At 42.9% G+C, this 14,743-nt stretch overlaps 1 protein-coding gene across 1 annotated transcript in view; it reads right to left on the minus strand.

Annotated features, from left to right (window-relative positions):
* Window positions 1-14,743, minus strand: part of ctr9 (CTR9 homolog, Paf1/RNA polymerase II complex component) — an 81,177-nt gene that overhangs the window by 37,741 nt on the left and 28,693 nt on the right. Inside the window, exons 13-16 of the mRNA XM_068046701.1 lie at window positions 14,506-14,594; window positions 12,298-12,483; window positions 5,757-5,844; window positions 276-424 (exon numbers count right to left, since the gene is read on the minus strand). Coding sequence (XP_067902802.1) covers window positions 276-424; window positions 5,757-5,844; window positions 12,298-12,483; window positions 14,506-14,594 — 512 coding nt within the window. The remainder of the gene's footprint in view (window positions 1-275; window positions 425-5,756; window positions 5,845-12,297; window positions 12,484-14,505; window positions 14,595-14,743) is intronic.

Here is a 14,743-nt window from a genome sequence, read left to right on the forward strand (position 1 = left end):
CACAGATGCTGCCCGACCCCAGTATCTACAGCTGCAAGATCATTTAACTTTAGACTTTGTTATAATATATTGTTACATAATTAAAAATTAGCATAGAGGAGCAAATCAAAATACAAACACTTTACATTGAACATTTACTTGTCCTTTAACTAGCCTGTGCTCTATGTCTGTTTAGCCTTTAGTTTGACATTCATCCAAATTGATAAAATTGCCATTGAAAATATCTGAATGAACACAATTATAAAGTGTATATAAAATGTACATTTGAGACCTACCATCTGGACGGCACTTATGTACTGTTTCTGTTCCACGTAGATATGCGCCAGGTTTAGCCAGACGTCACTTATTTCTGCTGTAGCCTCCCTCACCTGGGCAAATACATCACGAGCTTCACGGACATATCCTTTGTGCGCCAATACAGCACCTATTGAGAAACAAGGTTTTAAGAACATTTGCAAATCACTGTAGCACTATTCACACATTAACAAAGCCATTGATAAAACGCAAGGGATCCTGGGCTTTATAAACAGAGGCTTAGAGTACCTTTATAAACACTAGTTTGGCCCCAGTTGGAGTATTGTATGCAATTCTGGGCACCACACTTTAGGAGGAATGTGAAGACTTTGGAGAACGCACAGAAGAGATTTACTAGAACGGTTCCAGGGATATAGCATTGCAGCTACCAAGATAGACTGGAGAAGCTGGGATTGTTCTCCTTAGAGTAGAGGAGGCTAAAATGGGATTTCATGGAGGTGTTTAAAATCATGAAGGGTTTAGATAAAGTAAAGAAAGAAAAACTGTTTCCAATGGATGAAAGGCAGATAGCTTTATGGTGATTGGCAAAACAACCAGTAACGACATTAGCAAAACCTTTTTTGAATGCAGCAAGTTATGATCTGGGACAGACGGCCTGTAAGGGTGGTGGAAGTAGATTCAATAGTGGCTTTCAAAAGAGAACTGGATAAAAACTTGAAAGGGAACAAATTGTAGACAAATGGGAAAAGAGCAGGTGAGTGGGACTAACTGGATTGCTCTTTGAAAGAGCCAGCACAGATTTGATGGACCCAATGGATTCCTTCTGTGCTATACTGTTCTATGATTCTATATAAACCATAGTGTACCAAAGTGATGGCATGTGCTCCTTTATGAAGTCCCTTTATAAGAAAGGGAGAGCCCGCATTGAGGACAACTAAGAGGCTGCAGATCTTCTTGCTTTGTAATTACATGCACTCCCTTTCTTTCTTTCTAGGATCAGGAGGAGGGGTCCATTCAGCGCTCCTGATCTGTATCTTAACTTCATTAACCTGCCTTTGCTCCATATTTCTTGAAACCCTTACCCTAGGAAAACCTACTGATCTCAGCCTACATTGTATTACCACTTTAATGTGTAAAGTGTATTAGTATGGTAAATTGCCCATTACCACCAATTCTTCTAGTCACGCAATACCAGAGGACTCAGCAACTCTACCCCAATAACCATAGAAAAATTATGGCACAGAAGGAGGCCATTCAGCACATTGTGTCCGCGCCGGCCGAAAAAACTAGCCTCCCAATCTAAGTCCACCTTCCAGCATCTGGTTCATAGCCTTGCAGTAATTCAGGTGCATGTCCAGCTACCTTTTAAAAGAATTGAGGGTTTCTGCCTCCACCACCATTCTTGGCAGTGAATTCCAGACACCCACCACCCTCTGGGTGAAGAGGTTTTTCCTCATGTCCCCTCTAATCCTTCCATCAATCACCTTAAATCTGTGCCCCCTGGTAATTAATCTCTCCACTAGGGGAAACAGGGCCTTCCTGTCTACTCTATCTAGGCCTCTTGTAATTTTGTACCCCTCAGCCTCCTCTGTTCTAAGGAAAACAACCCTAGCCAATCCAATCTTTCTCATAGCTGCAACTTTCAAGCCCTGGCAACATTCTTGTAAATCTCCTCTGTACTCTCTCCAGAGCAATTATGTCCTTTCTGTAGTGTGGTGACCAGAACTGTACACAATACTCCAGCTGTGGCCTAACCAGCGTTTTATACAGTTCCAGCATTACATCCCTGCTTTTGTATTATATACTTCAGCCAATAAAGGAAAGCATTCCATATGCCTTCTTCAACACTCTATCTACCTGTCCTGCCACCTTCAGGGACCTGTGGACATGTACTCCAAGGTCTCTCACTTCTTCCACCCCTCCCATTACTCTCCCGTTTATTGTGTATGGCTCACTTTATTTGCTCTCCCTAAATGCATTACCTCACACTTCTCTGGATTGAATTCCATTTGCCACTTTTCCGCCCACTGAACCAAACCATTGAAATCATTCTGGAGTCTGCAGCTATCCTCTTCACTATCAACTACACATCCAATTTTTGTGTCATCAGCAAATTTCCCAATCATACCTCCCACATTTAAGTCCAAATCATTAATATATACCACAAACAGCAAGGTACCCAACACTGAGCCCTGTGGAACGCCACTGGAAACAGCTTTCCATTCGCAAAAACATCCGTCAACTACTCCCCGTTGTTTCCTGTCCCTGAGCCAATTCTGGATCCAACCTGTCACATTCCCCTGTATCCCATGGGCTTTCATTTTACTGACCAGTCTGCCATGCAGGACCTTGTTTTTTTTTAGTTTTTAGAGATACAGCACTGAAACAGGCCCTTCGGCCCACCGAGTCTGTGCCGACCATCAACCACCCATTTATACTAATCCTACACTAATTCCATATTCCTACCACATCCCCACCTGTCCCTATATTTCCCTACCACCTACTTATACTAGGGGCAATTGCTAATGGCCAATTTACCTATCAACCTGCAAGTCTTTTGGCTTGTGGGAGGAAACCGGAGCACCCGGAGGAAACCCACGCAGACACAGGGAGAACTCGCAAACTCCACACAGGCAGTACCCAGAATTGAACCCGGGCCGCTGGAGCTGTGAGGCTGCGGTGCTAGCCACTGCGCCACTGTGCCGCCCCGTCAAATGCCTTACTAAAATCCATGAAGACCTGTAGACCACAACCAATGCACTACCCTCATCAATCCTTCTGGTTACTTCCTCAAAAAACTCAATTAAGCTAGTAAGGCATGACCTTCCCTTAACAGATCCATGCTGACTATCTGTGCCTTCCTAAGTGGCAGTTTATCCTGTCCCTCAGACTGACCAGCCTATAATTGTTTGGCCTATCCCTCACACCCTTTTTAAACAATGGTACAACGTTTGCAGACCTCCAATCCTCTGGTACCTCGCCTGTATCTAGTGAGGATTTGAAGAAGATCCTCAGCGCATCCGCTATTTCCTCCCTGGCTTCGTTTAACAACCTGGGATGCAATCCATCCGGCCCTGGCAATTTATCCACTTTCAAGGATGTCAGACCCTCTAGTACTTCCTCTCTCATTATGCTTATCGTATCTAATATTTCATACTCCCCCTTTTTAACTACAATGTTTACATTAACCCTCTCCTTTGTGAAGACAGAGATAAAAAAACTCATTAAGAACCCTGCCCACATCTTCTGCATCCACGCATAAGTGCCTTTGTACATCTCTGATAGGCCCTACCCTTTCCTTAGTTATCCTCTTGCTCTTAATGTAGATAAAACATCTTTGTGTTTTCCTTGATTTTACCTGCCAATAATTTTTCATGTCCTCTCTTTGCTTTTCTAATTTCCTTTTCTACTTCACCCCTGCACTTTTTATACTCCTCTAGGCTTTCTAAAGTATTAAGATTTTTGTGATCATCATAAGCTAACAATCAATCTGTTTCATTCAAAAAAGTTCCACTTCAGATAGGAAGAACCATTTTTGAGTCTTAATGCATACAACTTAAATTTTGGCATGTTTGTTACATACCAGATTATCTGTCTCGCAAAAAAATCCCAAGAATCAAAGCCCATTTATTTCATTCCGGGGGAATGGAACTGAGGGAATTGCTCTTTCAGACAACCAGTGCAGACACAATGAGCTGAATGGCCTCCTTCTGCACTGTAATGATTCTGTGAAAACATCCTTTAGAAATTTCTTTCCAACTTTTACAGTAGCCATGTCCACCCATTCCCCAGCGCATAGCCCATCCAACAACAGAATTTCTGACTTATTTTGTGAAACACCAGAATATTTAGCAAAACAAAAGCACAGTAATTTCAGGCAGTTGAAACCCGCATCCGATTTACCCTCCTACTTTTCCTGTTTCCCACCAAGAGGTTTCCTTTTGTTTTCAAAATTCAACTTTAAAAAAAATCAAATTAGGAATAGGGGGCTATTCAGCCCCTCAAGCCTGTTCCACCATTCAATAAGATCATGGCTGATCTGCGACCTAACTCCATTTACCTGCCGTTGCCCATATCCTTTAATACCTGCTGTTGACAAAAATCCATCAAAGATTGAAAATTAACAATTGATCTAGCACCAATTGCTGTTTTCAGAAGAGAGTTACAAACTTCTACCATCTTTTGCATGAAAAAGCATTTCATTTCATTCCTGAAAGGTCTGGCACAAATTTTTAGACTATGCCCCTAGTCCTATACGCCCCAACTAGCAGAAACAGTTTCATCCAATTGACCCTATCTGGTCCCCTTAACATCTTAAATATTTCAATCAAATCACCCCTTAACCTACTAAATTCTAGGGAATACAACCCCAGTTTGTATGCTCAACAGGTCAGACAGCATCTGTGGAGAGAAAAACAGTGTTAACACTTCAGGTCGATGACCTTTGTGTAATCTCGCTTTATGCTGCACTCCCTCCAAGGCCAATATGTCCTTCCTAAGGGGTGGCGCCCAGAATTGCTCACAGTAACTCCAGGTGTGGTCTGAGCAAAACTTTGTACAGCTGAAGCATAACTTTTACTCCCTTGTATTCTATTTCTCTTGATATGAAGGCCAGCAATCCACTCGCCTTTTTGATTATTTTCTGTACCTGTTCACAACATTTTAATGATGTGTACCTTTTTTATGACCAAAGTGGATGGCCTACATTGAAATCCATTTGCCAGTTTTGCATTCATTTAATCTATTGTTATCTGTTTGTAATTTTACACTTCCATTTACACTGTTTAAAATGCCACCTATCTTTGTATCATCCGCAAATTTGGATATGTGGCTTTCTATCCCATCATCTAAGTTGTTAATGAATACAGTGAAAAGTTGAGGCCCCAACACAAATCCTTCTTGCAGGATTCCACTAGTCTCACCCTGCCAATTAGAGTACCTGCCCATTATCTTTACTCTCTGTCTCCTTCCGCTCAGCCAATTTCCTAACCACATCAATAATTTGCCTTCAATTCCATGAGCTTCAACTTTAGCTAACGGTCTCTTATAAGGGACTTTATCAAATGCCTCTGGCAGTCCATATAAATGACATCCATAGACATTCCCGTCAACTTTAGTCACCTCTTCAAAAAAACTCAATCAGGTTCATCAGGCATGGAGTACCCTTTATAAATCCATGCTGGCTCTCTCTGGTCAGCTGAAAATTTTCAAGGTGTTCAGTCACCCTATCCTTAATTATAGACTCCAGTAATTACCCAAAAACAGATGTTAGGCCAACTAGTCTATAATTCCCTGATTTTCCACTGTCGCCTTTCCTAAACAGCAGAGTGACAAGCGCAATGGTTCTGAATCGAGAGAACATTGGAAGATTAAAGTTAGGGCATCTTCAATATTGTCACCTACTTCCTTTAAAACCCTGGGATGGGAACAGTCTGATCCTGTAGTAGAATTCAAAAAGACACTCTCTCTCCCTCTTTGTTAAAACCACAGGCAGTACCTACCTATGCCGTTAGCAGCATACAGATTCTTGGGATCATTCCTCAGCACTTGTTTGTAGATTGCCAGTGCTCGGTCCTGGTGGCGTTTCTCCTAGTAAAGCGGAAAACAGACAAATTATAAACAAATAGAAGTCTCGTGTTGCTTAGGTGCTGCAGAAAAAGAGACTCATGCCTCAATTCAACATCAACTTCCATTTATATAGCACCCGAAAGCACTGAATTAATTATTCTGCTATGGATTTAAAGCTTTACAGATATTCTCAGGTATCACCTGCAACATTGCACCTAGGCTCTGGAACTCTGCTCAAACGGCATGGGGCTTTGTCGTCAACCTGGCCTGAACCCTTTAAAAGGCATTCTCTCCTTCCCTCTTGGGGAGGACTCCCCCATCGCCCCTGCCAAAGTGGTCTAAATAGTCTCATCGAGGAAAATTAGCTGCTCATGATCTCTCGCGCTGAATTTGGGGATTGTTGTATCAAGTTCCATTCATTGCCTTCATAAAAATGCAACACAAAATGGCTGCCTTAGATTGCGTTGCACCTCTGTGATGTTTGGAATGCAAAGGACTTGAGCTAAATTCAATATTTCAAATTATACAGTTAATGTTCTGTAGTGTTTCTCATGGTCGGTCAGACAATACATTATTTTGCAACAGCAGCCTTATACCATGCCAACCTAAAAGATACTATTTTGCTGCTAAAATGTTACTTTAGCAACTTGCATTTATATAGCATTTTTAACGTAGCAAAATGTTCCAAGGCACTTCACAGGAGCATTACGGGAGGCACAGTGGCATGGTGGTTAGCACTGCAGCCTCACAGCTCCAGCGACCCGGGTTCAGTTCTGAGTACTGCTTGTGCGGAGTTTGCAAGTTCTCCCTGTGTCTGCGTGGGTTTCGGCCGGGTGTTCCGGTTTCCTCCCACAGCCAAAGACTTGCAGGTTGATAGGTAAATTGGCCATTGTAAATTGCCCCTAGTGTAGGTAGGTGGTAGGAGAATGGTGGGGATGTGGTAGAGAATATGGGGTTAATATAGGATTAGTATAAATGGTTGGTTGTAGGTCGGCACAGACTTGGTGGGCCGAAGGGCCTGTTTCAGTGCTGTATCTCTAAATAAAATAAATAAATTTGATACCGAGCCACTTGAAGGGAAATTAGGACAGATGACAAAAAGCTTGGTCAGTTTTTTTTTATTCGTTCACGAGATGTGAGCATCAATGGCAAGGTCAGCATTTATGGCCTATCACTAATCGCCCTTGAAAACATGGCAGTGAGAGATAAGTTTTATGGAGAAGTTCGAGGTGGAGAGGTTTAGTGAAGGAATTCCAGAGCTTAGGGCCCAGGCAGTTGAAGACACAGCCACCAATAGTGGGACAATTAAAATTGGGGATGCACAAGAGCCCAGAATTGGAGAAATGCAGGGATCTCAGAGGAATAGAGTCCTATATAACACAGAAGGAAGCCATTCGGCCCATCAAGTCCATGCCAGCTCTCCATGGAGCTATGCAGTCAGTCACACTCCCCGGCTCAATCCCTGTAGCCCTGCAAGTCTACTTCTCTGTAGGGCTAAAGGCAGTTACTAAGATAAGGAGGGGCAAGGCTATGGAGGAATTTGACTACAAGGACAAAAATCGTAAATTTAAAGCCCACAAATTCTAACCGTTGTCAAGTAAATACTGCTGAGTTCAGAATTCAATTACTATTCCGCCTGTAACACAGTAAAGTGGTTTGTTTGTCTATATTTTATGTGGGATTGGTAAGAGCAATACTTAGCGTGCAGACATATTGACCATTGTTTTGTTCAGGGGAATTTCCCTGTTCACTCAAAAAGACTTCTTTCCTTTCTTTAATACCTTTAGTTTAACAGAATGACGTAGGAATCTGACTGACGAACAAATAAATGCTAGATATACTTTTTCTTTATACCATTTTACTGGTGAATCTACCATGGGATTTCTCACAGAAATACAGAGGGTGTGCTGTTTATAAGGGCAGGAACATTATATTGTGAAACACAGGGCCTCAAACGTTGTAATCTCTGGATTACTCCCAGTGCCACGTGCTATTGTGTATAGGAATAGGAGGATAGAGCAGATGAATGCGTGGCTGAAGGCATGGTGCAGGAGGAAGGGCTTTAGTGCTTTAGTTATCTGGATCACTGGGTCTGTTTCTGGCGAAGGTGGGACCTGCACAAGTTGGTCGGATTGCACCTGAACCGGAACGGGACCAACAGCCTTGCTGGGAGGTTTACTACTGCTGTTGCTGGGGGTGGGGGTTAAACTTATTTGGCAAGGGGATGGGATACAGAGTGGAGGAACAGTAGTGGGGGATGCACAGCCAAATAGTGAAGAAAAATTAAGTCAGTCTGGAAGGCAGAGCAAATATAGACCTGTTAAGGAACAAGCGAATAATGCAAGGCTGGATTGCATCTATTTTAACCCAAGGAGTCTTACAAGTAAGGCAGATGAATTGAGGGCATTGATTAACACATGGGAATATGATATTACTGATATCACAGAGACATGGTTGAGGGAAGGGCAGGTCTCGCAGCTCAATATTCGAGGATATAGAATCTTCAGGCGTGAGGAGGGATGTAAAAGAGGAGGTGGCATTGCACTGTTGATCAAGGAGTCAATTACTGCAGTGAGGAGGGATGCTATCTTAGAAGGTTCCTCAAATGAGGCCATATGGATAGAACTTAAAAACAAAAAGGGGGCAATCACTTGGCTGGGTGTGTACTACAGGCCTCCAAATAGTCAGGGAGAGATGGAGGAGCAGATATGTAGGCAAATCTCAGAGAGGTATAAAAATAGGGTAATAATAGTAGGGGATTTCAACTTCCCCATTATCAACTGGGATAATCTTAGTGCTAAAGGCTTAAAGGGGGCGGAATTCTTAAAGTGCATCCAGGAGAGCTTTTTGAGCCAGCACATAGAAAGTCCTACAAGAGAAGGGGCGGTGCTGGGCCTTATCCTAGGAAATGAAGCCGGACAAGTGGTATAGATGTCAGTGGGGGAGCATTTTGGGGATAGTGACCATAACTCTGTAAGATTTAAGGTAGTTATGGAAAAGGACAAAAATAACCAGAAATAAAGGTACTGAATTGGGGGAAGGCCGATTTCAATATGATAAAACAGGATCTGGTCAAAGTGAACTGGGAGCAGCTACTTGCAGGAAAGTCTACATCTGACCAGTGGGAGTCATTCAAAAAGGAAATAGTGAGAGTTCAGGGCCAACATGTTCCCGTAAAGATGAAGGGTAGGACAAACAAGTCCAGGGAATCCTGGATGTCAAGCGATATAGAGGATTGGATCAGGAAAAAAACGGAGGCTTATGGCAGATTCAGGGGGCTGAAAACAATGGAGGCCCTAAAGGAGTATAGAAAGTGTAGGGGGGTACTTAAAAAAGTAATTAGGAAAGCGAAGAGAGGGCATGAAAAAACACTGGCGAGCAAGATAAAGAAACATCCCAAGGTGTTTTATAAGTATATTAAGGGTAAGAGGATAACCAGGAAAAGAGTAGGGCCCATTAGGGACCAAAATGGCAATGTGTGCGTGGAGCCAGAGGACATAGGTGAAGTTTTAAATGATTACTTTTCATCGGTGTTCACTATGGAGAAGGACGATGTAGGTGTGGAGATCAGGGAGGGGGATCATGATATACTCAAACAAATTAGCATTGAAAGGGAGGAGGTATTAGCGGTTTTAGCGGGCTTAAAAGTAGATAAATCCCCAGGCCCAGAAGAGATGTATCCCAGGCTGTTATGTGAGGCAAGGGAGGAGTTAGCAGGGGCTCTGACACAAATTTTCAAATCCTCTCTGGCCACAGGAGAGGACTGAAGGACAGTGAATGTGGTACCATTATTTAAGAAGGGTAGCAGGGATAAACCAGGTAATTACAGGCCAGTGAGTCTAACATCAGTGGTTGGGAAACTATTGGAAAAAATTCTGAGGGACAGGATTAATCTCTACTTGGAGAGGCAGGGATTAATCAAGGATAGTCAGCATGGCTTTGTCAGGGGGAGATCATGTCTAAATAATGCCACTGAATTTTTCGAGGAGGTGACTAGATGTGCACGAGGGCAAAGCAGTTGATGTAGTCTACATGGACTTCAGTAAAGCTTTTGATAAGGACCCGCATAGGAGATTGGTTAAGAAGGTAAGAGCCCATGGGATCCAGGGCAATTTGGCAAATTGGATTCAAAATTGGCTTAGTGGTAGGAAACAGAGGATGATGGTCGAGGGCTGTTTTTGCGAGTGGAAGCCTATGAACAGTGGTGTACCGCAGGGATTGGCGCTGGAACCCTTGCTGTTTGTAGTGTACATTAATGATTTATACGTGAATATGGGAGGTATGATCAGTAAGTTCGCAGATGACAGGAAAATTGGTGTCGTAAATAATGAGGAGGAAAGCCTTAGATTACAGGACGATATAGATGGACTGGTAAGATGGGCAGAGCAGTGGCAAATGGAATTTAATCCGGAGAAGTGTGAGGTGATGCATTTTGGGAGGACTAACAAGGCAAGGGAATATACAATGGATGGTAGGACCCTAAGATGTACAGAGGGTCAGAGGGACCTTGGTGTACTTGTCCATAGATCACTGAAGACAGCAGCACAGGTAGATAAGGTGATTAGGAAGGCCTATGGGATACTTGCCTTTATTAGCCGAGGCACAGAATATAAGAGCAGGGAGGTTATGATGGAGCTGTATAAAACACTAGTTAGGCCACAGCTGGAGAACTGTGTACAGTTCTGGTCACCACACTAGAGGAAGGATGTGATTGCACTGGAGAGGGTGCAGAGGAGATTCACCAGGATGTTGCCTGGGCTGGAGCATTTCAGCTATGAAGAGAGACTGGATAGGTTAGGGTTGTTTTCCTTAAGAGCAGAGAAGGCTGAGGGGGGACCTGATTGAGGTATACAAAATTATGAGGGGCATAGATAGGGTAGATAGGAAGAAACCTTTTTCCTTAGTGGAGGTGTCAATAACCAGGGGGCATAGAGTTAAGGTAAGGGGCAGGAGGTTGAGAGGGGATTTGAGGAAAAATGTTTTCACCCAGAGGGTGGTTGGAATCTGGAAGGGGTGGTAGAGGCAGGAACCCTCACAATATTTAAGAAGTATCTAGAGGAGCACTTGAAAAGCCATAGCATACAAGGCTACAGGCCAAGTGCTGGAAAATGGGATTAGAATAGATAGGTGCTTGATGGCTGGCACGAACACGAGGGGCTGAAAGGCCTGTTTCTGTGCTGTTTAACTCTATGACTATGACAGTGCATTATTCTGCTGCCAAGGTGTAGTGGTGTGCTACAGAATCAAACTGATATTAAGGGAATACTGAATGAGTTGTTTCATAGGTAGGTTGCTGTTCAGGCCACAAATCAAAACCCTGGTTTGTTTGTGGAAAGATCAAGAAAGAGCCCGCAGACATTATGGTTCTGGTGCTGTGTGCACTGTATGTGTGTAGACTAGAGTCTTAACAGTGATCATTTTATATTTTTCATATACTGTATATTTTATAATAATGAATCACTCAGGACCTTCCTGGTCTCTGCATCTCAGCTGCTCACTGGATAAACTTGCAGCAAGTATTTCATCCTGTAAAGCAGGAGTCTAGGTAATGTATAATGATATTTTCTGAGCCTTCGGGCAATTGCTGTGTTTATTTTAAGCAATACTGGTACAGTGTGGTACAACCTGTCCGGGCACAACTCCATGGGTTTCTGTTTAACTCGTGACCAAACAATCACTGGCTTCATGGCTCCAATCTTCATCTTTTTAAACAGCCTTTCAAGTCCATTAATACTGTGTGGACCCGGCTCGACCCGACCCAAGCCCGAAAGCCGGACCCGGAAGAGCGACCCGACCCAACCCGAACCCGACACATGTTGTTGGGTTCGAGTCGGGTAGCAGGCCTTTACCTGCAAGTGTCTAATAATTATTTGCTTTGGAATGGGTATGACCTCTCAAGGGTGACAGACAGGAAGTGCAAGCACTTATCAAGAGTTTAATATATATTAGCAATGTCTCCCACGACATTGCTCACTGAGAGAAGGAGCCATTTTATTCATTTCCTTTTATGAGTAAAACTTTCTGCCCAACCTTGGCTCAGAAGGCTCTGGGTTCGAATTCCAGTCCAAAGATTTGGCTATGATACAGGCTGACATTCCCAATGCCAGCACTGAGGAAATTCTCCACTGTTGGAGGTGCCACCTTTTGGATGAGATATTAAACCGATGCCTTGTCTGCCCTCTCAGGTGGATATAAAAGATCCCACACCATTATTTCAAAGAAGAGCAGGAGAGATCTCCCCAGTGTCCTGACCAATATTTATCCTGCAATCAACATCACTGAAACAGATTATCAATTTATTTAATTGCTGTTTGTGGGATCATTCTGAGTGCGAATTGCCTGCCATTTTCCTACATTACAACAGTGACTACACTCCAAAAGGACGTCAATGGCTGTAAAATGCTTTGGCACGTTCTGAGGTTGTGAAAGGAACAATTCTGTTATTCTGTGATAAAAATGCAATTCCTTTCCTACCTTCTCTCTGTCCCTGGTTGGCTGGTGCAAGGTCTGAAGCCAAACATTACCCAAGGCCAACATGGAATAAGTGTCATTCTGAGTGGACGGCTGTTTCAGGATTCGTTCAAACTTCTTCTGTCCTGGACCCCATTCCTGCTTAGCCAAGTGAAGATTCCCAATCAACGACCATGCGTCTGGATGATCCTGAGGACAAAATTAAACAAATGGTTAACTTAAAAATGTTGTTATTGGGCGCTGTTTACTAGTAGGCATCTTTCAGCATTTTTCCTTGATAGTCGCAGCTTGAGATTCAGGTGCGTTATCAGGAAGGAGTGAGAGAGAAAACAAACAAATGCAACATGGCAGCCAATGAACTCAATTCAAACTGCTGGACACATCCCAGTGCAATATAGAACTGTGTGCAGGCTGTCACCCCTTTCATCTTGGTTGGAAACGCAGTGCATAATGCATGCATATGTGTGAACGTGCATGCACGTGTGGGTTTGCGCACATGCGTGCATGTCGGTCGAGACTCAGGGTATAAGGAAATCTAGTCCAGCAACCTCTATCTATAACAAAAGTGTAAACTTAGCAAAGGGGTTTCATAACTTGTGAGGAAGACTCTAAATATAAAACAGTCATAATAAATCCAACAGCGATTCAAGAAAAACAACTTTACCCAGACAGTGGTGTGAATGTGGAACTCGCGACCACAGGGAGTAGTTGAGGTGAATAGGATAGCTGCATTTAAGGGGAAGCTAGATAACCATGAGAAAAGAATAGTAGGATATGTGAGATGAAGCTCATATGGAGCATATACAATGGCATGGACTTGGGCTGAATGGCCTGTTTCTGTGCTGTAACGTCAATGTAATTCTATGTAAAACTGGTTAAATTTAGTGAGGTACAAAAGCTCATGGTAAGGGGTAACTGTATAAATCAAGATCAGGATGTCATCAAAGTAGTGGAGTGGAAGAGAAAGTAGAACGTGTAACTGAGTACAGCAGCCGAGCCGGTATGATACAGGATTAGTATTATAATATTACATCATGACAGTGAATTCAATAAATCTTCTATACGATGGGCTAGCACAAGGATCAACAACAACTTGCATTTATATAGCATCTTTAACATGGTAAAGCATCCCAAGAGGTTTCACAGGAGTGTTACTAAGTACAAATTAACCGAGTTGAAGAAGGCGACACTACCTATGAGAATATGGAACTTGCTACCATATGGAGTGGTTGAAGGGAATAGTATACATGCATTTAAGAGGAAGCTAATTAAGCATAAGAGTGAGAAGGGAACAGAAAATTGATACAGCTTAGATGAGGAAAGAGAGGAGGAGGCTCAAGTGGAGCATAAAAGCTGGCAGAGACTGGGCTGCTGTAAAACTCCAAATGGTTAACTAATACCCCTCAGGGATTGGGTTTACCTTATGTGGTTAGCTCCTAAAACCCTCAGGACAATCAGATATGGGGAATAAATCCTGCCTCACCAGTGTCAGTCCACATCCCAAGGACACATTAACAAAAAAGAAAAATACTGGAACTGCACCACAGCCGGCAAGTTTTAATAGAGGATATATGCCTGCAAAGAATAAACCATTTGACTGTATATCCAGCATGCGTTTTTACTTGCGAGAGTAGATGGTGTTAGTGAGGTTATAAAATGTGTTTTAAAATTCTCATCCTTATTTCCAAATCCCTCCATAGCACTCACCCCTCCTTGTCTTTATACATAGAAACATAGAAATTAGGAGCAGGAGTAGGCCATTCGGCCCTTCGAGCCTGCTCTGCCATTCATTATGATCATGACTGATCATCCAACTCAGTAGCCTGTTCCCGATTTCGCCCATACTACATAGATGTACCTCCCCCAGCTTTACAAACCTCTGCAATATCTGTGCTCCTCCAATTCTGGTCTCTTGTGCATCCTTGATTTTCATCACTCCAACATACTTTCAGATGCTTGGGCCCTAGCCTCTCCACCTGTCTCTCTTGCCTCCTTTAAGATGTTCCTTAAAATCTACCTCTTTGACCAAACTTTTGGCCACCTGCCCTCATATCGCCTTGTGTGGCTTTTGTTAACACTGCTGTGAAGCACCTTGGGATATTTTTGACATTGAGGCACTATGTAAATGCAAGTTGCTATTGTTGTTATAAAAGACTTGGTTTATATTTAGAGGTGGCTACAAACTCCTTTGTTGATTTCACTTGAACCAACCTGGTTGATTTGTAGAGCTTCTTTAAACCAATCGGAGGCTTCATAAAAATTCCCCTTGTCTCTAGCCATACACCCCAAGCGTAGGTAACCTGTGTGGAAATTGTTCAGAGAGAAAAATAAGGTATAAATCTTTCCCATTCCATTCTATGCTGCAAAGGAGACTATTTGTGAAGGAACCGTTGCTGTGGAATAATCACAAGGGGAAGAGAGATCCGGTTCTTCGTTACCTCCACATGGC

This window comes from Heterodontus francisci, chromosome 14 (assembly GCF_036365525.1).
Source record: "Heterodontus francisci isolate sHetFra1 chromosome 14, sHetFra1.hap1, whole genome shotgun sequence".
In the NCBI taxonomy this organism is placed as follows: domain Eukaryota; kingdom Metazoa; phylum Chordata; class Chondrichthyes; order Heterodontiformes; family Heterodontidae; genus Heterodontus; species Heterodontus francisci.